Raw genomic sequence first — 24,568 nt, 5'->3', positions numbered from 1 at the left:
GAACGCTAGCCCGCGCCGGAACGCGCCAGCCGCTCGAGCCTCGTGTAGACGCGAGCGTCCGCGTCAACTCTCGTGCAACGCCGATGCTGCTGCCGCTACAGAGGGCTCCCCCCCTAGAGAGGAGGAAAGTTCGACGAACGATGGAAAGTCCACGTGACGCGGCGTGTCTTCGCGTTGGTCGTGGGTGTCACGTGCGCAGGCGGCGACGAAGGATGCAGCAGGGTCGCGTCGCATACAGGTGGAGCTGATGGCGCGGGTGCTTCGATGTAGGCGGGTTTGAGACGTTCCAGGGCAATTGTGTCTGATCGGCCGTTGACATTGACAACAAACGTTGTCGGACGACGCTCTAGAACACAATATGGCCCGGAGTAGTGTGGTTGTAGAGGCTTCCGCATGGCACAGTTACGCACGAAAACGTGGGTAGCAGAGCTGAGTGCCGGAGAAACGTACGGGGACCTTGCTTCTTGTGAACGTGTAGGCACGGGGCGCATCTGGCTGAAGAAAGCTTGCAGTTCGGCTACGTAGTCGGCAGGGGATGGCATAGGCGTTTGGGGGGTGGCGACAAAGAAATCGCACGGAAGGCGTAGGTGGGTGCCGTAGACTAGCTCAGCACAGGAGCAACCTAGGTCGCTCTTGAGTGCGGCTCTGATGCCAAGTAAGACGAGAGGCAAATGCAGGACCCACTTCTGCGGCGATTCATGTGCCATAAGGGAGGCCTTGAGATGCCGGTGAAAACGTTCAACTAGTCCGTTGGACTGCGGGTGGTAAGCAGTTGTGCGAAAACGTGTCGTTCCGAGTAGTTTGAGTAGCTCGTTGAAGAGCGCTGAGTCAAACTGTCGACCGCGATCTGTGATTATTGTCGATGGGCAGCCGAACCTTGCTATCCACGTAGACACGAACGCTGCTGCAACAGTGGGCGCTGAGATATCAGATATAGGTGTAGCTTCTGGCCACCGTGTGTAACGGTCGATGCATGTCAGTATGTAGCAGTATCCTTTCGAAGGTGGAAGAGGGCCGACGAGGTCCAGGTGTACGGTGTCAAAACGAGCATCCGGTGGAAGAAAAGACTTGGCAGGCGGAATGGGGTGACGCTGGATCTTCGAACGTTGACATGACAAACAGCAGCGAACCCAATCGCGAACTTGCGCGTTTAGCCGAGGCCAAACGAAACGACTGGAAAGAAGCTTCTGTGTCGTGCGTATGCCAGGGTGCGACAGGTTGTGCACGGTTTCGAATAGGCGTCTGCGAAGGGATGCCGGAATGTATGGTCTAGGTGTGTCGTTAGAAGTGTCGCAGACGATGGACGTACCATCTGGGGTCACAACGACGTCTTCCAATTTCAGGGACGTTGACGAATTCCGGAGTGTGCGAAGTTCAGTGTCGTCACGCTGTTGACTGGCGAGTAAGTCGGCCTCGATGATGAAAGGTTCCGATGTCAACGTGGAAACGACATTGACACGACTCAGAACGTCAGCTGGAATGTTGTCGGTGCCCTTGATGTGGCGGAACGTTGTTGTAAACTCGGAGATGTAGGAAAGCTGTCGAATCTCGCGGGGCGAGTAACAGGACGCCGAACGATTCGTTGCGTGCACAAGGGGCTTGTGGTCAGTCAAGACAGTGAATGCACGGCCTTCGAGGAAATGGCGAAAATGCTTGATAGCCAGGTAAACAGCGAGTAATTCACGGCCGAAAACGCTGTAGCGGGACTGCGCAGGCTTCAGTTTCTTGGAGAAAAAAGCGAGTGGATGCCACTCATTGTCGATGAATTGCTGCAGAACGGCACCAACGGCGGTATTTGAAGCGTCGGTCATGATGGCAGTGGGTGCGTCTGGTTTTGGGTGTCTAAGCAGCGTGGCGTCGGCGAGGGCAGACTTGACTTTTGCGAAAGCGTCTGCGGCCTCTTCAGTCCACTGAAGCACTTGTTTGCGCTTGTTTACCAGGAGAGCGTCTAGCGGAGCCATAAGTCGTGCGCACTCGGGAATGAATCGGCGGTAGAAATTGACGAATCCGAGAAATTGGCGAAGCTTGGTGAGTGTGGTCGGTCGGGGAAAGTTTTCGATGACGCGAATCTTGGACGGCAGAGGTCGAATGCCGTTAGCGTCGACGATATGACTGAGGAACTCGAGTTCGGTTTGACCGAATTCACTCTTGGCGGCGTTGATGACAATTCCTTTACTGGCAAGGCGTGAAAACAACAACCGCAAGTGGTGAAGATGTTCTTCGGCCGAAGAGCTTGCCACGAGGAGGTCGTCAATGTATGCAAAAACGAAAGGCAGACCTCGGGTGACGGAATCGATGAAACGCTGAAAGGATTGGCCCGCGTTCCGTAAACCGAAAGGCATGCGGAGAAATTCGAAAAGACCGAAGGGCGTGGTGATGGCGGTCTTGGGAATGTCTTCTTCAGCGACCGGTAGTTGATGGTAGGCGCGAACGAGATCGATCTTAGAAAAGATCGTCGCACCGTGCAACGCTACCGTGAAGTCCTGAATGTTCGGTAGAGGGTAGCGATCAGGAACTGTGACGTTGTTTAGTGCCCGGTAATCGCCGCAGGGGCGCCAGTCACCCGTCTTCTTAGGCACCATGTGAAGTGGTGATGCCCAGTTACTGGAAGAAGGGCGGATGATGCCAAGTTGCAGCATGTGTTCGAACTCCGCGCGAGCGATCTTGAGTTTCTCCGGGGACAAACGCCGGGGTCGGAAGTAGACCGGTGGGCCGGAGGTGACGATGTGATGGCACACGTCATGTTGCACCGGTTGCGTCCAGTCCGGTAGGCGCGTCAAAGTGGGAAACTCGCGTAGGAGTGCGGCGAAAGGTTCGTCCAACATGGCAGAAATAGGCGCTATGGGCGATGTGCCTGATGATGGGACGCCGGGAACGGATAGCTGGGTCACGGAGTCGATGAGACGGCGTCGTTGGATGTCGACAAGGAGTCCGTAGTTATGCAAGAAGTCTGCTCCAATGACTGCATGACGGACGTCTGCAACCAGGAAAATCCAGCGGAACGCTCGTCGAAGGCCAAGGTTTAGCATGACGGAGCGTGACGAGAAAACTGGAATCCTGGTGCCGTTGACGGCTTGCAAAGACGACACAGGAGTCGCTTTTCGGTCGGAGCGCTGGGCGGGTAGAATGCTGACGTCAGCACCTGTGTCGACCAAGAATCGTTGTCCCGTAACTCTGTCCGTCACGTAGAAAAGGCGACTTGTGTGCTGGGCCGGACCACTCGTCGCCGTTAGAGGTCGGCCGGCCTGTTTCCCTGCCAAGCGCAGGGACGCCGACAGTGACGAGCGTCGTTTCCAAAACGGCGGTGGTAGTAGCAAACGCCAGGCGCTGTAGTTGAGGTTTCATTTTGGGTGCCCGTGCGTCTTGATCTGCTGGGACTACGGCTGCGTGGGCGACGAGACGCGCGGCGATGCTCCGCTCCACAGATGATGCGTTCCAGGCGCTCACACAAGGAGTCGAGCGGAGATTGCACTGCGGAAGAGCAGGGAAGAGTTTGCAGAGCGGTTGTATTGTCACCCGGAGACGGTGACGTGGCTGCGATGGTTGGGGTGGCTACTTCCATGACTTTGTCGGCCAAAGCGGCAAGTCCGGTAAGGTCCATGGTAGAGGCTGTCGCCAGGACCATCTGCACGTTAGCCGGGAGTCGTTGCAAAAACAGTTCGCGCAACAGCGTGTCGTCGATGGATCTCGCGTTGTTTCCGAGCAGCTGGCTCATTCGGCGAAGAAGTTGACTAGGGCGTCGGTCGCCGAGTTCTTCAGCGGACAGAAGCTGCTGGATGCGAGAACGCTGTGAAGCTGCTGTGCGCTGTAGCAGTGCCGCCTTGAGATCGTCATAGGCGGCGGCAGACAATGGGGAGTTCAACAAATCTGCTACCTCGTCAATGGCGGCGGGCGAGAGTGCTGCGACGGCGTAATGGAACTTCGAGGCTTGAGAGCGGATACCAGCGACTTGAAATTGCGCTTCGGCCTGAAGAAACCACGCCGAAGGATGCTGGTCCCAGTACTGTGGGAGGCGGACAGCGATGGCGGAACAGGAGGGCTCACCGCGTTCCTCGGAATGGTTCTGGCCTTGAGCTCTCGTAGCTTCGGTCTGGTCCATGGTCGTCTCTACCACAGGAGCGTATGGCAATATCACGTCCGGGTCACCAAACTGTTGGCGACGAGCGACCACGTAGACCGTCAAAGTATCAGGCTCTCGCAGGAGAGGAAGAACCGACACTCCGTCGCTTAGCGTAGCATTCTTTTTAATGATCTTCGGAACGCTAGCCCGCGCCGGAACGCGCCAGCCGCTCGAGCCTCGTGTAGACGCGAGCGTCCGCGTCAACTCTCGTGCAACGCCGATGCTGCTGCCGCTACAAGACCAACTGCATTTGCAGCATTAGCAATGGCCTACTTATCAGAGCTGGTGCCATCACAAAATGGCAATGACGACACACCGCTTTCAATGTTTAAATATGAAAGCTCATTTAAAAAATAGGTTGCTTTACATGTTAAGCTAGTAGCAACAAAGTCAAGCATCAAGCTGCAGTCAAGCTGCAGGTAGAGAGTGAACTCACTTCCCATAGCTTTCTTTGTAAATAATGAAAAATTTAGACTCCCAGGTCCCCTTAGTCTCCTCAGAGACTTACACGATTAGTCTAGGTGTAGGCCACCATCCTGTTTGCCCTCACTGCGGAATCATTCGACAAATGCGGAATATCAAATGCAACGTACTGCACAGAGGACATCTTGCAGTCTGTAAAGAGCAATGGAATAGCTGTTTGAGAGTGAATAAGATGGATTATAGGTATAAATACATTTTCGGTCTGCCGCGGTAAGTTAGGTGGTTTCATTATTTCGTGATCCCTAGGATCACAGGCATGCTACATATTTCTTGGGAAAAAAATTGGGTGTGCATTAGATTCAGGGATACGTCAGAATCGAGTAAAATAATTTCAGATGAAATAGTAGTGTACTCGTTTTTCCTTATTTCAACCCACCAAATAAATAAGTGGATTTATTACGTCAGTCCCGTCAAGGTCGAATGAATGGAACTACAGTTGTTCTTAATAGTACACTGATGATTTGTCAAAGAGCATCCATAAAAGTGTTGTCCGTAAAGCATATAAGAGAGAGCGTAGACAGAACCAATGCAAATGTAAAAAACTGTGACCTAAGCTCACTAGGAGAAAAAGTCATGGTACTTGATGGCAGTAAAAAGTGCACCAGTACAGTACTGCATGCACTTTTTACTGGATTAAGAGCACAACAAAGCAATCCCATGTGTTGCTTGGACTAGAGTTCCTGGAATTCCTCAACAAAGTTACTCATAAACATTTGGCAGTACAAAGCAAACAATGCATAGTCACTGAAGGAAATGTATAAGCTACACAGCTTCAATCCTTTCCAAAGGGCCATCAAGAAGTCACTATGTACCTATATACTTGAGAGCACATACAGGGCACATCAAAGTGGCTCAATAAATGGCAAAGCCTGCCAAGCTATTTCTTACAAACTTATCACCTCTAGGGTAGGCTAATTCTGCAAATATGCACGTTTTGCTATTGTTGGTGAGGCTCAGTGGCCTAGGTGGCAGTTTTCAGTTGCTGCACACCTTTCCTGTCTAAAATTCAAGCCGTGATAGTTGACACACTATTATTATGCCCTGTGTTGCCGAAAATCTCCATTTAGGCAGGCTAGTTAGTGGTGGCGCCTTCTGCAACATCACATGAGGGACGAAACTGGCAGCGCAATAGTCGAGCGGAGACAAAGGCCACAAAACGAGCCCGCTCCGCGAAAAAATTTGCCTCTTACTGCTGGGTTCTTTGTTCTCTCTATGGCGGTGCGTCGTTAGCGACCACTGGTGACCATTTGACTATACTTTATGCTGCGATTAGATTTAGATTCAGACATGATGTTTAAATTTCTGTTTGTATCGAACACTAGAGCTTAACAAAAGTTCCTTGTTGCTTCTAGAGAGCTTCACCTACGGTCGCCTTTGCTGTGCGCATGGTCTCGCCTTCCCCTAGCTGGGATCGGCAGGGTGCGCATGCGCGCAGCGGCGCAGCAGCACACAGAGCAGGCCCGAGCGGTTGCAGACGTGGCCTCCTGCGTGGATGGCGGCTTGGAGTGATTGAACCCACGGTACTCGTCCGGTGCACGCTATATCAGAGCATGCGCTCTGTGAGCATCGCGAGGAGACCACAAAGTGGCAGCCAATGTGGGGCCAGGGTCCCAAACAACCCCTGGCTGTGCATGTTTCGAGCCCCTACGTTGATGCAGTGAGGGTTGCTGCGAAAGCCCTGTTTTAACCGAGCCATGTCTCTCACCAGGTGCAGAATTTATCTATTTTCCTCTCACTCTTTCTGTCATGCACTACCTCAGTAAAAGTAGTGTGTTAAGCGTATTGGACACCCGCTTCAATGTTCTGGCTGTGAAGCACAGACGAGAAAAGGAGTCAAGTGACCGCCGAAATGCTGCAGTCGCCCTCAGTTGCGGAGACCATCCGAGAACCAGAGGTCTCACCGATTTGTACTGGGAGGGCTGACTATTCCGTTCTCCCATGTGTTTGTGATATGTGTAGTGCGCGACACGGTGTGGTGGTTGGAGACTGTGATGTGCATAGTGCGCAACATGGTGCAGTGGTTGGAGAGAACAAGAAGCAGACGACAAGTAGTGCGCGCACCGAGGCGAATCCTGCACTGGATGGAAAACGACAACGTCGAAGAGTGTCTGGAATGTGAACACGTGGCGCAAGAAAAGAAACTAAAAGAAAGAAAAAGCCAATCCAATCAGAAGAAACCACGGAGCTTCAAGCAGCCAATGAGCAAATGACGAATCTGCCAGAGCGGCAGAAAAGCAAGGCACACTGGCAGGAGATGGAGAATTCCAGAAAGCGATGCCAAGAGAAGGTCAACCACCGGACCAGGAGTTGAAGGCAGGCCGTCGGGTTCCAGATCCAAGCCACCAGGACTTCACCCTACCGGGGCCTCCTGCCAACCCGTTCCTGCGCGTCCCCACTCTACCCAATCGTGAACTGCTGCCCGAGGCCGGCGAGCTTCTGCGCCCGTGGGCAGAACGAGAGCAGTCGGGCTACGGGCCCGAGTTCTACGCCCAGCTGCCTGGCCAGAACGTCGCTGCCATCTGCTTGTGCGCCAAGCCGCCTGCCTTCCCTTTCCAAGCCAGAGCTGCCGCGCTCCGGTCACCCGGTCATTGGTCCAACACCCTGACCTTTGGTGAGACTGACACCACTTCACTCGTCAACCTATCTCCGTTTCTCCACGTCAAGACTACTATGCGCCCTCACAGTCGTGGTCCACCCGGACTCGCGTACTGCTAATACCATCCTAGCCCTAAGCGCGTTTTTTGCCATGATGTCTCTTTGAGTGTTTCTCTTTTTTTTTTATCCTCGTTCTAGTTTTATTAAAAGCTTGTCTGTGTTATTTGAAACAAATGGCTTTGTCCTCAATTGGGTTCTCAGAGGTTCCACCTCAGAGAACCATCTGTACCTTTAAACAAAAGAACCTGCATGACACTGTTCAATGATTCGGTGAGTCCAATGAATTTCCATGAGTCTCTAGCATCATTACCAGTCTGGCTGCTGTTAATTGCGGTGACTGCTTGAGAACAGTGCCTCTAAGGCCGGCTAATTCTGTAAATATACGTATTTTGCTATTGTTGACAAGGCTCAGTGGCCTGCCCAGCAGTTTTCAGTTGGTGCACGCCTTTCCTCGCTAAAATTCAAGCCGTAATAGTTAACACACTATTATTATGCCCTGTGTCGCTGAAAATCGCCATTTAAGCAGACCGGTTAGTAGTGGTGCCTTTTTCCACCATCAACACCATCAATTCAGGGACGAAACTGGCAGTACAATAACCGAGCAGAGACAAAGGCCACAAGAGGAACCCGCTTCGTGATGAACCAAGCGCCCCGGACATCCCACCGTCGCACGCGCAGAAGGGGACACTCCTCCGCAACCCTGCAGTGATGACGGGGAGGACAGCCCAGGTGGAGAGCCAGCCCGAGAAGCGAAACCAACCATTCCCTCCCCCCCTCCCCCCCCCCGGGGTGTCAAATAGTCTTTTTTTCTGATTTTTTTTAATGGCCCGAAAAGTGGCAAAGGGACCGCAGAGCAACCCGGTTTGCAAATAATTGTAGATAGTTGTATGGAGGCGGAGCCCCGGAACATGGCTGGTATTGCACAGGTGTGGGCGCCGTAACGTTGCTGGTATTGTAACGGGGCATGCGGCCAGATATAGCATGTGTCGCTGTTGCCCCGGGAGGGTTCACTCTGTGGGGTCACAATGAGCTTGGCCAATGAAAATCGCATGCCACCCGCTAACCCTGCAATGTGAGGGCTGTGTTTAAGGTGGTAACCCCCTGCGTCGTAGAAACGTGAATTAGCACCACTCCCGCAAGTATCGCAGTCATCAGAGTGACAAGGTTTTCTTTAAAAATTGATTCGCTCTGTGACTTGGCCCGGCGTGGAGCGACTTTTCATTTATCACCCAACTTTCCACGTCTGTTCATTATATTGTTACGTAGGAAGACACCGACGAAAAGCTATTTACAAGTACATTTACAAGGCAATACGCCGCAGTTGACCAAGAGGCAACAGCCCGCGCTAGCTTCCAATCGTCGTCTTCGTCTTCTTCCTGCTCGGCTCTTCGTCATTGGGAATACTACCCCGTAGCACTACCCCCGGCGGAAAAAGCGCCGTCCCGGAGCGACTAAAGGCTGGACTCTCAAGCAGTGTAGTAGCTCTTGAGCCTACTGACGTGCACGACATCACTAGACGCCAGAGTAGATGACGAGGTGGAGCTCACAGGGGCAATTTCATAAGTCACAGGCGTCACCTGGCGCAGCACGTGGTTGGGCCCTGTGTATCGCGAAAGGAGCTTTTCGGAAAGTCCAACGTGACGACAGGGCGACCACAGGAGCACGAGTGCACCAGGCGAAAACTGTACGTCACGGTGGCGGGCGTTGTACTGACGCTGCTGCGTGGTTTGTGAGTCCGTCAGTCGAGCACGGGCAAGCTGGCGTGCATGATCGGCGAGGGCGATGGCGTCACGCGCATACTCGGTTGCTGAGGTCGCAGCAGGAGGAAGTACCATGTCAAGGGGCAAGGTCGGTTCGCGACCGTAGAGTAGATAAAATGGAGAAAATCCGGCGGTGTCGTGCTGGGAAGAATTGTAAGCAAAGGTGACGTAAGGAAGGGCAACGTCCCAGTCGTGGTGGTCCTTCGAAACGTACTTGGACAGCATGTCGGTAAGAGTACGGTTTAAGCGCTCTGTCAGGCCATTGGTTTGAGGATGGTATGAGGTAGTCAGCTTGTGTTGAATAGAGCAGGAACGCACAATGTCGGCGATAACTTTCGAGAGGAAGTTACGACCACGGTCAGTAAGCAGCTGTCGCGGGGCGCCATGCACTAAGATAATGTCACGCAAGAGAAAGTCCGCGATGTCAGTGGCGCAACTGGTAGGTAGAGCCCGCGTGATAGCGTAGCGGGTGGCGTAATCAGTTGCGACGGCTACCCATTTGTTCTCAGAGGATGACGTGGGAAAGGGACCAAGGAGGTCTAATCCAACACGAAAAAACGGTTCCACAGGGACCGTGATCGGCTGGAGATGACCGGAAGGTAGCACCTGAGGCGTTTTCCGACGCTGGCAGGGATCACAGGCAGCAACATAGTGTCGGACGGAGCGAGCAAGACCAGGCCAATAGAAGCGGCGGCGGACGCGGTCGTACGTGCGGGTTACGCCAAGATGTCCTGCAGTGGGTGCGTCATGCATCTGAAAGAGCACAGTCTGTCGTAGATGTTTTGGCACGACAAGAAGAAGATCAGGGCCATCAGGGAGGAAGCTCCTTCGGTACAGAATGCCGCCCTGGAGGACATATCGGCGAACGGATGCGTCGGTAGGTGTAGAGCGCAGACGCTCGATGAGTACTCGCAGCGATAGGTCTCGGTACTGCTCATCGGTGATGTTAGCGAAGGCAGACACAGAGAAAATGCCGTCGGCGGTACTACTGTCGGCGTCGTCAGGCTCGTCTACCGGGTAGCGAGACAGGCAGTCAGCGTCCTTGTGTAGTCGGCCAGATTTGTAGGTGACAGAGAACGAATATTCTTGGAGGCGTAAGGCCCAGCGACCAAGTCTTCCTGAAGGGTCTTTCAATGAGCATAACCAACAAAGCGCGTGATGGTCTGTGATAACGGAAAAGGGTCGGCCATATAAGTATGGGCGGAACTTCGCAACCACCCAAACTAGGGCCAGACACTCACGCTCAGTGATGGAATAGTTGCGCTACGCGGGCGAGAGGAGCCTGCTGGCGTAAGCGATAACACGGTCGTGGCCACGCTGGCGTTGTGCAAGTACTGCGCCAATTCCGTGACCGCTGGCATCAGTACGGACTTCGGTAGGCGCAGAAGGATCGAAATGGGCCAGAACGGGAGGCGTGGTGAGAAGATCGATAAGAAGCAAGAATGCAGAGGCCTCGTTATCGCCCCACTGGAAAGGGGAGTCTTTTTTCAAAAGCTCGTTTAGTGGTCGTGCTATGGCCGCGAAATTTTTGACGAAACGGCGGAAGTACGAGCAAAGGCCGATGAAGCTGCGCACATCCTTGACACACTTCGGAACAGGGAAGTGCGTAACAGCATGGATCTTGCCTGGGTCCGGTTGCACTCCGTTCGCGTCAACGAGATGTCCAAGGACGGTAATCTGGCGACGGCCGAATTGGCACTTCGATGCGTTGAGTTGCAGACCGGCTCGCCGAAAAACGTCCAGGACTGCTGAGAGGCGCTCGAGGTGCGTAGCGAATGTTGGGGAGAATACTATAACGTCGTCCAAGTAGCACAGGCACGTGGACCATTTGAAACCGTGAAGAAGGGAGTCCATCATGCGTTCAAAAGTGGCAGGAGCGTTACATAGGCCGAACGGCATCACCTGGAATTGATAAAGACCATCGGGAGTGACAAAGGCAGTCCTCTCGCGGTCGAGATCGTCCACGGCAATCTGCCAATAGCCGGAGCGAAGGTCAATAGAGGAGAAATAGCGAGCCCCGTGGAGGCAGTCAAGGGCTTCATCAATCCGAGGTAGGGGATACACGTCCTTTTTGGTAACCCTGTTAAGGTGCCGATAATCCACGCAAAAGCACCATGAGCCATCCTTCTTTTTTACCAGCACAACCGGTGACACCCATGGACTACATGACGGTGCAATAATGTTCTTGGCAAGCATTTTGCAAACTTCGGTGTGAATCACCTGACGCTCAGCCGGTGATACTCGATACGGGCGGCGATGAATAGGAGGGGCATCTCCGGTATTAATGTGATGTTTAACAGCGGTTGTTTGGGCCAAAGGACGATCGTTAAAGTCAAAAATATCTTGGTAGGAAAGCAGAACGCGGTAGAGCGCACGAGCGTGCTCGGACGGCATGGCGGGTGCAATCATTTTCTGTAAGTTGGCGATGGTACAAGTTGCCGACTGCGATGGTAGAGGAGGATCTGTTGAATTGTCGTCTACTGAAATCGATGCTACAGAGTGATCCTCGAATGAGCAAAGTTGGGCCAGAGACATCCCGCGTGGCTGCTCTTGTGTCGTCAAGGCAAAATTGACCACAGGCAGGCAGACGCAATTCGCCGTAATAGATAAAATAGTATGAGGTAGTGTGATCCCGTGTGTAAGGAGGACGTCTTGCATAGGAGCCGCGATGTAGTGACCGTCGGGCACTGGTGGGGATGACACGAAGTCAACGTAAGTCAGTGCCGAAGGTGGCAAGCGAACGAAGTCGACGGAACTGAGGCGAGGAAGGTGTTGTTCAGCGGGATCCAGAACAGGCAGGTCGAGGCGGAGAGTACTGGCGGAGCAATCGATGAGAACAGAATGTGCGGAGAGGAAGTCGAGGCCGAGGATGATGTCGTGGGGACAGTGAGCGATGACTGTGAAGAGCACGGTAGTGGAGCGATCGGCGAAGGAGACGCGGGCGGCACACATACCAATTACGGGAGCTGTTCCGCCATAGGCGACACGGACAACAGGCGTCGTGGCGGGCGTGATTATTTTCCTCAGCCGGTTACGAAGATCCGCGCTCATTACCGACAAATGCGCCCCAGTGTCTATGAGAGCTGATAATGGAACACCGTCGACTTGCATGTCAAGAAGGTTCAGATGAGTGGGCAACGTCAGGAGAGGATTTGGCAGCGTAGGGAGCAATGCAGCGTCACCTCGAGGCGCTGCATCGTCTAGTTTTCCGGCTGGGAGTGGCGTCCGAAGGGAGTCGGCGAATAGGAACGACGGGGCTGGGGAGAGCGAGATTGTCGTTGTTGGGGCGAAGGCGAACGAGAATAGGGGCGGTTCGGCGCAGGAGAATCGGTGGTGGCATTATCTGAGCGGGCAGCATAGGGACGAGAAAGGCCACCTGGGGGGCGAGAGTAGGCAGTATATGTAGACTGGTTCAGGGAACTCCAGCGACTGCGGCAGTGCCGAGAAATGTGCCCAATTCGATGGCAGTGTTACAAATTGGCTTGTCGTCTGCAGTGCGCCATTCAGAGGGGTTGCGGAAATGTGGTGGGTAAGAAGGTGCGGGACGGGGTGGAATCGAAGATGCCGGGTGGGGATCAGGGCGATGGGCCGAGCAGATGGTTTGAATACCCATGTTGGCGAACTCTTGGCGGACAACTGCCTGGATCAGGGAAACAGTGACTGCAGGTGCATTGGAGGGGCTGGAGTCGAACGCAGCCGGATAGGCGGCCTCGATCTCACGCCGGACAATCCTGGTAACATCGCCAGTGTTGTTGGGACGAGGAGCATCGGCACAGGAAGATGTCGCTGGGGTGTTGGGCAGGCGGGCAAACTGTTGGTCGATACGTCTGCTTTTAGCGAATTCCAGGCGGCGGCACTCTTTTATAACTGCATCCACCGTCGCGACGTTGTTAAATACGAGCAAGTTGAAGGCGTCATCGGCAATGCCTTTGAGGATGTGGGAGACTTTGTCGGACTCAGTCATGTGTGCGTCAACTTTGCGGCATAGAGCCAAGACGTCCTGAATGTACGTGACGTAGGGCTCCGTTGACGTCTGCACACGACCGGAAAGCGCCTTCTGCGCGGCAAGTTGGTGACCGTAGGGGTTGCCGAACAAGTCTCGAAGCTTGTGCTTAAGCGAATCCCAACTGGTCAGCTCATCTTCGTGCGTCCGATACCAAACTCGAGGTGTGCCACCGAGGTAAAAGACGACGTTGGCGAGCATGATAGTTGGGTCCCACCGGTTATTGCGGCTGACGTGTTCGTAAAGGCTGATCCAGTCCTCGACGTCTTCCCCATCTTTTGCCGAGAATACGCCAGGATCACGGGGAGCGGAGAGGGTGATGTAGGTCGTCAAAGGGGCAGTAGGTGTCGGAGCTGGTGGAGTCGGGTTGGCATCGCCGGGAGCCATGAAGGTAGGCTCGACGTACCGTCCACTGCGAAGCTCCGTGACGAGGTACAGGGAACGTCCACCTCCACCAAATATGTTACGTAGGAAGACACCGACGAAAAGCTATTTACAAGTATATTTACAAGGCAATACGCCGCAGCTGACCAAGAGGCAACAGCCCGCGCTAGCTTCCAATCGTCGTCTTCGTCTTCTTCCTGCTCGGCTCTTCGTCATTGGGAATACTACCCCGTAGCAATATAGACATCACGCCATCACAATCACAGTCAATTTTACAGGGTGTCACGGATGGATAGTTAAAAAAAATTAAGTTTTACGTGCCGAAACCACGATTTCATTACGAGACACGCCGTAGTGAGTTCGTGTGGATTTTTATTGCTGTTGTGCACCTTGGCCCTATCTATTTAATTTATTGAATCGCTTCATTTTTTTTCTTTTGGCATTCTCTTTAAAATTTATTTTTCGGAGGCTGGTGATTTTAGGTACTAGCTACCAATGGATAGCTCTGGCATGGCATTGTAATGGCATTCATTTTCTTTTGTATTTTATTTTTCTTGGCCGGCACCAAAGCCACCAGCCTTGCAGGGGGCATTTAAGGGGGGAGGGATGTGGGGTTTTGGGCACTTGTGGTGGTTGTGTGGAGCCGTTATGTTGCGCTTTCGGGGGCTCCGTGTCCCTGTGCTCCCTGCCTAGACGGGTGGCAGCGGGTCATAAAACACTGTCACTCAGCTGTCATCCCACCCATGGAAAGGTCAACGAGCTTCATTCAATGGCCGGCATTTTGGTGGGATTCGGGCCCTGCTTGCGTGCACTCTGGGTACACGCACAAGACAGGGGCTCGGGGAGACCGCATCAGGGCGTCTGAAGGTGTGTACAGGTTCCTCTCTGCCGCCAGTGGCCCCTTTGTCCGCCGCCAGCCGATGGTTACTTCGGCTCGGCGAGGTCCCGGCCTCAGCGGGAATGCGCACTCTTACGTTGTCTCGATGTCCTGGCAGCATCTTCTGATCGTGCCCCCGTCTGTTCTTCTGTTTCTCTTTGTTTCCATTTCCTCAGCTGTGAGGGTGCACGATGGCAGGTGCTGGCCGAAGGACGGTGCGCCATTAGCGGCCGCCGGCGACCATTTGATCATGTCTTATGTTGCGGTTAAATTTTGACTCGGACGTCTTGTTTAAACTTCTGTTTGTATCGAACACCAGCGCTTAATAAGTGTTCTCTGTTGCTTTTAGAAAGCTTCGCCTAGGGTTTCCCTTGCTGCGCATGCATTCTCACTTTCCCTTAGCTGGGATTGATGGGGCGCGTACGTATGTAGCGACGTGTTGGCACATGGAGTAGGCCTGAGCAGCTGCGAACGCGGCGCCCTGCATACATGGCAGCTCGAAGTGCTCGAACCCGCGGTGGTCCAATATCAGAGCGTGCGCTCCATGAGTGTAATGAGGTGACCACAAATTGTACGGCAGTAATATTTGCGGACAGGGTGGTCATTTCATTTGAGCAGCATCATGCAGGTTTGTTTCAATGAAATAACTATAAAATATCTCAGCCAGTTTATGCATCCAACATTTTATAGCCGCCACCAAGCAAACGTGTTTAAAGACAATGAATTTTATCAGCTCTGGCATTTCACTGGCAGAACGACAGCACAGCTTCCATCACTAGTGATCTGCCGCGTCTAGCTGCATAATGACGTGTTGCTTGAATAAAAAATGTGCTAGCTAGCGCAAAAATTCATTGCTGGAACCGAGCACAGTCAGTTTGGAGACTACCCACGAAAGTGGATTGACATTGCAAGCCTCTGGGCTTGTGCACCGGTGAATAAAAAAGCACTGCTTCGCATTCTCAACTTTAAATTTCTTTGCATGTCAGGTGGATAAAACAGATTCCTGTAGTCAATCTTAGAAGTGGAAAATAGTAATTATCGTAATCTTACCACTCCTCAATGGCAAACCAAATGAGGCTCATGTTATTTTGCCACATTGCTTTTTTTTTTCCTAGTGTTTTTGCTGAGCAGCAAACTTCCGGCAATGGTCTCGAACTCGAACTGTTGCATTTATCTCGTTATGCGCAGCAGACAATTTTGCATGCTCTGCACGAGAACATCCAATTCGCGATATAAGTCAATGCCACAATGACACGCTCTGCAACAGACATTAGAAGATGAAAGAAAGCACATGATCACAGCACTGGAACACGGTAGAAGACGTCATAGTTTTGTTCTCTGCACACGCAACTGCACGATGTGGGACCAAGCAAGTGAAACGGAAGTACATCTCTCTGGCTACGGATCGAAGTAAAACAAAAACACGCAGACATTCGGTTTGTATGTTTTGTTATTTCTCTAAATTTTAATTCGTCAATTGAAGCAACAGATTAAACAAATAAATGATGTTGACTCGAATAATTCTTGCAGTCACGTGTCACTATGGGCGTCGTCACAGCACTACCACATATGTAGGCCCACTTGTGCAAGATACATCAAATCTTCGGCTGAGAGCGCGGCGCCCACAAGAAGTGAAATGGCATTCGGTTTGAAATTTAAGCTCTTTACGCGGCATGTAGGGATATAATAGGAACAAATGCGAGCTAATGACATCTTAGCTGAAATCAAGAAAAAGAAATGGGCATGGGCAGGACATGTAATGAGGAGGGAAGATAACCAATGGTCATTAAGGGTTACGGATTGGATTCCAAGAGAAGAGAAGCGTAGCAGGGGGCGGCAGAAAGTTAGGTGGGCAGATGAGATTAAGAAGTTTGCAGGGACAACATGGCCACAATTAGCACATGACCGGGGTAGTCAGGGAAATATGGGAGAGGCCTTTGCCCTGCAGTGGGCGTAGCCAGGCTGATGATGATGATGACGATGATGCCTCTCGACATTTGGTGGATGTACTGGGCTCTTTATAGACCTAGAACTGTTGGTCAGGGCCAAAGCCATGCTGTCCAGCCTGACAGCTCAGCACATAGCAAGGCGTTGTTTGCGGAGCTCATCGTAGCTCCGGCACACGGTAATGACCTCATCGACTGTTTGAAGATTTTTTGCAAAGAGCATTTGGAAGGCGTCATTCTTTATGACTTTCCTGGCATTCTCTATCTTTTACAGCGAAGCTGTTTATGGCTAGGGTTCCGTGGATTTTTCGTGTCCATCAACAAATCTGCGTGAGGAAAAACTATCATCATCAGTAATGGCTCGTGCCACTGTTCACGTATTCGATGTCGCCTTCTACCACAGCTAGCTCGTTGGCACCCGTCGGCGCAACCGCGTGGACACGCTTGTGCCAGTGCTCGCGCCTTCGGCATCGTTGTCGTCTTCCACAGCTGGCTCCGTTGCTGCTCATCATGCCAGCATTCCCATACTGCTCCTCCCTCTGTGAATGTGCTGACAGCACTGCCAGTCAGTGCGGTGATTTCAGTCTCAAATTCTTGGCCGCAGTATATCGCGAAATGAAAATACGAATGTACATAATGAATGTATAACATGAATGAATGTGTATATATAAAAATAAATGTGTGTACATACCTTTCGTCACAATGACCACCAATCAGGACAACAAATGTGTTCGTACCTTTGTTCAAAATTCTGTATTGCCTCTTTGTCATGTGCTACACAGCTTCGCTGGCCATCCACCTTCGCAGAGTGGGATGGCTCATGATTTTTCTGTTTCAGGCATAGCGGGATTCATGTGCCGACAAAGGTAAACTACATCTTCAATGTAGCTTGTGAAGTTTTCACCTTTTAGCTGAACGCGACCACGCAACTGCTGTTCTGCGAGCAGCAGGGTGACTGAATAATTCTTTGAAACTAGTCGTAACTGCTGTCCAGGTGAAAAAGTCGAATTTATGATTCTGGAACCAGAGATTGGCAACTCCAGAGACTTAGAAGATGACGTCAGATAGTTTAGCTGTGTCATCCTATTTGTTATGTGCACTCACGTAGTCATATGATGAGAGTCAATCCTCCATGTCATGGTCGCCGATGAAGGTAGAAGGATCTTGTTTGCCTAGAGCACCAGAATAGACGACAGGCAATGCCTAGTGAGGATGCGGCTGTGCAGCATCCTCAGGCATGGCAGACCACAACCAAAGACCGTAAAAGAACTCTGCGGTTTCATTGGATTGTGCACATACTTTCGCCGATTCATCCACAACATCGCCACCATTACAGCAACTTTGATGCAGCTTCTTGCTGGTAACCACAAGCTTTCTGCCTAGCCACCACTTTGCGATGCTGCGCCATCTTCTAACATCACCCGTATTCTCCGGCATTTGGATTCAAGTGCACAGACAGAAATACACATGAATGCCAGTGGCATCGGCATTGGCGTTGATCATTTGCAACGATAGACTGGCTTTGATGAATACATAATTGCTTTCGCCAGCCACGCATTCATGAAAGCAGAAGCCAAGAATTTTGTTACAGAAAAAGAATGCCTAGCTATTATTTGGGCCATATCTAAGTTTCGTCCTTATCTCTACGGATGTACGTTCGACCTTGACAGATCTGTCGTCCTTGAAAGATCCTTCAGGTCGCCTCGCTCGATGGGCACTTTGCCTCCAAGAGTACGATATTCGAGTGCTGTACCACTCTGGCCGTAAACATTCGGACGCGAATGCCTTGTCTCACTTCCCTGTGTCATGCTAGCCTAATTATAAGAAAGTACCAATATGCGAGTCCTCCCTTACCGCCATGAACATGCTTTCGGAACAGCAGAAGGATAAATGGATGGTTTCTATGCTGGCTTTTCTGTCGCACCCATCAATTCCTTCTCCTGGCCATGCATTGTGTCACTGAGCACACCACTTCACTGTTCGCGATGTAGGAGCCCAACGATGGGCTCCTACACCGCTGTAACTACCTCTTGGGCGGCCACAAATGGTTAATTGTGGTCGCTCAGCATCTACACTCGGACATATGCGCAGTGTTTCACGATGACCCGAAATGCACGCCTATAACTCCGTTAGTATTGGCGCGGCATGTACCGATTCATCCGCCAATATGTCTGCTCTTGCATCACTTCCCAACGCCGCAAGAACCCTCCTCGTTCCTCGGCTGCTCAACTGCAATCATTTCCTTGCCCAGGAAGCACCTTTGACCACGTTGGAGTTTATCTTTATGGGCCCTTCCGAGTGCTTCAGACAGCAGCAGATGGCTGATTGTGGCGATAGACAATCTTACGCACTACGCGGAAACTTCGCCTCAGCCCAACCCATCTGTGCGTGATGTGCCCTGGTTCTTCCTTCATGACATCATACTTTGCCACGGAGCCCCCAGAGAAATGCCGAGTGACAAAGGCTGTGTCTTTCTCCCCGATGTTAAAGAAGCCTTGCTCAAGGAATGCCACTTAATTTACCATACAAATACTGTATAACACCAGCAGACTAATGAAATGACTCAGCTCTTTAACTGCACTCTTGGCGACATGTTGGCCAGGTACGTCGCATCTGACCAGACCAATTGGGACAGTGTTTCACCATTTGTGATGTATGCTTACAATACTGCCACACAGACCACTATGCAATTTTCCCCATTCTTTCTCCTTTACAGACACGAGCCTTCCTGCACTATGGATACTATCTTTCCGTATCACCCTGACACAATAGAGTCCACTACCCTGTCCATGCACATGCAGAAGAGTGCCAAAAGCTCGCCCATAGATTTACTTCAGAAGACCAGCAGCACCAGAAGCACCGTCGAGGTATTCATGCCGCTCCTGCGCCTCATGCTCCTGACTTGCTAGTCTAGCTTTGGGTTCCTGCCACCACTAGCCCTGGACTTTCATCCAAACTCGTTTCTAAGCACCAGGGTCCCTACCGTGTGGTCAATCAAATGTATCCTGTGAACTGCATGATAGAATCCCTTGAGCCACCTTCCGAAAAGTGCCGATGAGGGCATGAAATCGTGCATGTTCAACGGCTAAAGCCTTAATTCGATATACCAGTACAATCCTGCCCGTAGGTCGCTGGGACGGATTCTCTTTTCCAAGGGGGGGGGGGTGATAATTGTACTGGAGAAGAATGAGCAGTATGTACTGCTTCGAGAAAGAGGACGATGGCGGGTTGTTCAAAGACTTGTGCCTGCACTGCCTGAGCTGTGTGACCTCTTGCTGTGGTGCTCTATTCTCTGAGGGCTTCATTAATTAAACCAGAACGCCTTTTGACACTTACAAATTTGGGTGAGAAAATACAGAGATGCGCATGCTCGTAAGTCTCCTAGCATGAATTCCTAACAAGAATCTAGCAAACTAGCTGTAACATAGGTACACTGAAATTAAGACATACACTACGGTCTACTGTTACTAAAGGAGACACCAAATTAGTAAGTGCCAATGCATGCAAGCAGATCATGACACTTTGACACATGACACTTGTGTAAATCCAAAGCTGGTTTTGTGGCAGGTTGTTGAAGCTGAAAAAAAAAAAAAAAAGAGCGATGTGACTCTACGAACGGTGTTGGCTTTCCAAATGTTGTGCGGCTGCTGTGAATAGTTCTGTGTCGATTCGCCTCCAAACCCTAGCTTTAGTCGCCAACACTGGATGAAGCAGTGCCAATTTGGCCTAATGGCCTAGGCAGTGTGCCCACGACGAAAATTCACTGCTGGATGATGTGGTAACGGGCCATAAGCCGTCGCGGAATGCTTGCCACTAGTATGTTTACACGGGTGATCAGTCCCAATCAGTATGCGATCAGTATCTTTATCATGTGATCAGTCCCAAAGTCACACGCGCGGGTTAGGTTGACAGCTGTCAAAGTAGCATGAAGTTCGTCATGGCATATCCAACAAATTTGCATGCCTATCAGCGGATAATTAGAACAATCTTCACACATTACAAAATACATGCTGCTTATATTGCCATTCCCTCTGTCCATGTCACATTATCATTTCAATCAGTCCTGTCGACTTGGATAAACCTTGAATCGACAGAGGTGGCATCGGCTGCTGCGGCGCCGGTCTACGAATTGCAGCATTCGAGTGTTGTGTGCGCGATCCCTGCAACGTCGGGGAGCACTGGACTGATAAAGTCCGCTACCACGTCAGCCAGGGCAGCCTGTCTGTGGCGCAATCGATGGTCCTTTTGCAGCGAAAACAAAGTCAAATAGTACTCGCTTGTATGGCATTGAACACGAGGGGCTCTGCGGCGCACACAACATGTGGCACTGTGAAGGTCTCTACAGCACATATAGAATATTCTAGAAATCGAATAAAAGATATTCGATTTGCGAATCTAATTATTCGAAACTTCACTATTAGATTCAATAGTATTCAGTATTCGCACATATGTATATGTATTCGCATAAATGTATAGCGAAGCTGATAAGCTGCATCCTGAAAAGACTGCACAACTTATTCATTCACCTGAGACTGCAGCTTTCCTTCTCGACTGCCACATAAAAAGAGCACCAGTTCAAACCATCTTTAGCTGGTCCGTATAGTACGTAAGAGCTTAAGACATATAAAACATTCATAATGCATTGTATAGCACAACATGGTCTTCATTTTGCTGTGGCCAAGTTACAATACGCTAACAAACACAACTACACTCCAAAGCCACTGACACTGAAACGGTTCACCTGGGCTTGGATTCCAGGGCTAAACGCTAGCCAGTGCTTCACTATGGTTGCATGGTTGCCACTTAACATGCACATCCTGCTAAATTTGACAACTTCATTAGAAATTAGTGTTTAGGCACTGGTTGGGGAACCTCGATGGTTTTGTGCAATCGGTGCAGCACTTCCATCCCTGCGGCGAGGAAAGGTTTGCGTGTTGTCAAACAAGTAAGTGGTGAGGAGAAACCAAAGGGAGGAGGATAGCAGGCTGTCGCTCACACGTTTGTCAGACATCTTGCTGGCAAACCAGTAGTGGCCAGCCCTTCGTGGACAATGCAGCAGACGAGAATACATAACGAATTCGCACCCATGAAGAATACCCTGCAGCTGCAGGCAAGCATTTTGTCGAATGCTAATGACACCGTCACACGACACATGAGAGCATGAAGCGGACTCGTTTGCTCTCCACGACTGCCATGAAGGAACGCCAGGCAGGCATGGGAGAGCACAGAGATAAAGGGTGCGAACACTCAAGCAACTGAGTTGCGGGATGGGCAGGAGGGAAGCGGAGGACTATCACTTGCTCGTTCTTCGTCCATTCATTTGGGCTATTCGCTTACTTTTACAATCGCCATCAGTTGTTTCTGCATAATTTTTTCCTCGGGACGAATATTCATATTCTTCATATTCCACCGGACGACAGATGCAAGCACTAAGCGGTGTCAGCCGTGGTGTCCAATATTTACGGCACTGCACAATGAAACATATGCAAATCTTGCAACGCTGTGAGCCAAGCCTATGCATTGCTCTCAATCCGATCTGCACCGTATGCACTGAAACTCGTAACCATGCTATTATGGCCCAACCTTCCGGCGGTTTGTTCATAAGTGATTACTGAGAAAACGTTTCACACTGTGGTGCCTATGACTCATCGAACGCTGCCCAACAATTGAGCATCCGGCCCCTTAAAGTCTGACATCTTTGCTACCATCAATAGCAAAACAGCAACCACCTCAGTGCCTTCAGTAGGCTCAGCCAAGATGGTTCACGTTGCTCTCATTCTGCTGAGCAAAATAGTTGATGTTTACAAGCCCACACTATTTCGGTCATTTTTAATTTAATAGCATGAGTGCATTGCATGCAGAGTTTTATTAAAGTACACAGTGACTTTCTTGGCCAACATGCGCAAGATTAATGCAGAAAGGTGGGCCTTTCAGACAAGAAAAGATAAGAACGTGGTTCACGCTCTCACCTTTTGATGTGTCAGTGCATGAAGCAGACCTGTCTTGCTCCATGCAGCCAATGTGTTTAGCTGCTTCGCAGCAAGGCTGTAGATGTCATACACTGACACATTTGGGACGCTGAAGAATGTCAGTAGTTCTGACAATGAATGCTGGAAGAAAAAGAGCATACAATTTGGCCAATACTCCTTCAAGCTACTCTTGATGGCGCTAGTAAACAGCTAACAAGCTGACAAACATTGCTATAAGATGTCAGTTATAGTGTGGCATTGTTGAAGCACCATCATAAATGCAATTAATAATTTGCACTAAAAATGATGGCAGTCTGACACCTTGAATAACGCCTGCTAAAATAAAGATTTATCGCAATCGATTTTTATGAGAAAAGAATATCACCACATTTTGGAACTATGCAATAAATGTGATGATGATGATGCACACAGCACAAATGCTCCATCTTAAGCTTCCAAGATGAACATCAATTTAGTAGTAATGTTTGGGCTACATACAAGAGACAAAAAGAAATGTGTTATAGTCCTCTTTCGTCTTGCATGCTCAAGATGGCTGCGCTAACCATCTTGCCATATTGAGGAGCACAAATAATGTCCCTCACTTGCATTTTATTTCTATTTCATTAACCTTGGCTCTGAAATACAGTTAAATCTCGATATAATGAACTTCAATATAATGAAATTCTCTATATAACGAAGTATTTGCCTTTTTCATAACCTCTTGTCCATAGAACACCATGTAATCAGAGCCTCAATATAACGAAGTGTGTTTGTATGCGATTGCAATATAATGAAATTTTGCTTCTGCAGCAAAGGAATGCCGAGACAATAAATGGGAATTTCCGTGGATGCAGATGGCCAAATCATTTATTTACAAGCGGCTGGTTGCGAACGCACCTCTCAAATAGCACGTGGCATGACAAGAGTGAGAGCCGAAGTGAAGCTGCATAGTGTTCCGTGTAAAGTCCCAAGTGCGATAAGATTTTATCACACCCGACGCACTTTATGCTCAGGTGCGAGTGAAAATGTGTGAGGGTGAGAAAAAAAGATAGTGGCTTCACGCACGAATGCTGCCTCCCAGCGCGAGCAAAGGGAAAGAGGGGGAGGGGAGTGAGCTCACGATAACGCAACCAAGCGCACACAAGGGGAAGTTTCTTTGCAACATTCCCTGAGTGACGCAAAACTGTTTTAAGTCAAGACGTGCTGAAACCATATCGCTCGATGCTGTCAGTCTCTAGCAAGCATGTGAAAAAAAAATTTTTAAACTACTTAATCCAGTTTAATACTAAGGAGTAGTGTTTATTTTATTCAAATAGCGAGTAGAAAGGAGGGGTTAGCAAATTACACAGCAAATAAAATGTCTTAAAAAAAATTTCAAATCGAGTCGGACATTCTCAAATACGAATAAAAAGGAGATTCATACAGAAGCAAATGTTTTTGAATGTGAGCTATTTATATCAACTGGTGGCGAGCTCAGTGGTATGAGGCCCAAACCTTGTCACAATTGAGATTCTCTCTCAACAGCTTGTAAGCCAACCTTAACTGTTCTGACATACTCTCAGCCCGTGCACAATGCATCAGTGTTGTGTTTCACTGCTTTAAAGAGTTTATTTTGGTTTGGACGAGGGATGCCTGCATCTCAGCATCAGCCAACACTTTGTTTCTTGAGCTCAAGCTCCTTCAAAATGGAGGCAGCATGCTTCCTTTGCCGTTCATTCCTCAATGCATAGGTCCTTTCTGTTCTCGTCCTCCTTCAGCCATTCGTTCACCACACAGATCATTTGAAGCAATTTTTTGGTCGGTTGTACAGTCAACGTCCGATTTTTCAAACTCCCTAGGGGCAGCGAAAATATCAGAAAAATCGACCAGTTGGAAAAAATGAATGCGTCTTTTACTGCCCTTAAGGGCTCAAACCGCCACAGGCACATTTGAAAAAGCTCTCAAGGCCCGTCCGTACACGTATTAGGCATATCAGTGCTCATACTGTGATAGGAGATACCAGGTGCACGCGTGTATATTTAAGGAATACGTACTGTGTATCGTGGCAATAGCCACACTTGTTATGCTTCACCGCAATACTTTTGCGTATGCTTAAAGGGACACTAAAGGGAAACAATAAATCAGTGTAGACTAATAAAGCATTGTTTGAGAACCCTGCAGGCAGTCATTTCAAGAAAATAGTTTGAATATTAGATGAGAAAATGAAGGTCCAAGTATCAGTATTTGAATTTCGCGCCGAAACGCCAGCGCCGGTACGTCAGCGTGACGTCAGGGATTCCAAAGTTTGTTTTCGCATTTGGGCCGCGTTGGCTGAATAAAGGTTCCCGAAACTTGGCATGTTTAATATTTGGTTCCTTTAGAACACAATGTA

The 24,568-nt window shown here is 50.2% G+C and overlaps 1 protein-coding gene across 12 annotated transcripts in view; it reads right to left on the bottom strand.

Moving 5' to 3' along the window:
- LOC135897507 (intermembrane lipid transfer protein VPS13A-like) overlaps nucleotides 1–24,568 on the bottom strand; it is a 1,023,564-nt gene that overhangs the window by 837,041 nt on the left and 161,955 nt on the right. For all 12 annotated transcript variants that reach the window (XR_011514733.1, XR_011514732.1, XM_070539327.1 and 9 more), the window contains one exon: nucleotides 22,198–22,338. Coding sequence is in view for 10 of the 12 variants with exons in the window: in XM_070539327.1 (XP_070395428.1) it covers nucleotides 22,198–22,338 (141 nt within the window). In the remaining 2 variants the exon portion in view is untranslated. The remainder of the gene's footprint in view (nucleotides 1–22,197; nucleotides 22,339–24,568) is intronic.

Source organism: Dermacentor albipictus, chromosome 5 (genome assembly GCF_038994185.2).
Source record: "Dermacentor albipictus isolate Rhodes 1998 colony chromosome 5, USDA_Dalb.pri_finalv2, whole genome shotgun sequence".
NCBI lineage: Eukaryota > Metazoa > Arthropoda > Arachnida > Ixodida > Ixodidae > Dermacentor > Dermacentor albipictus.
The sequence above is the reverse complement of the archived record's forward strand: the minus strand, read 5'-3'. Positions and strand labels throughout refer to the sequence as shown.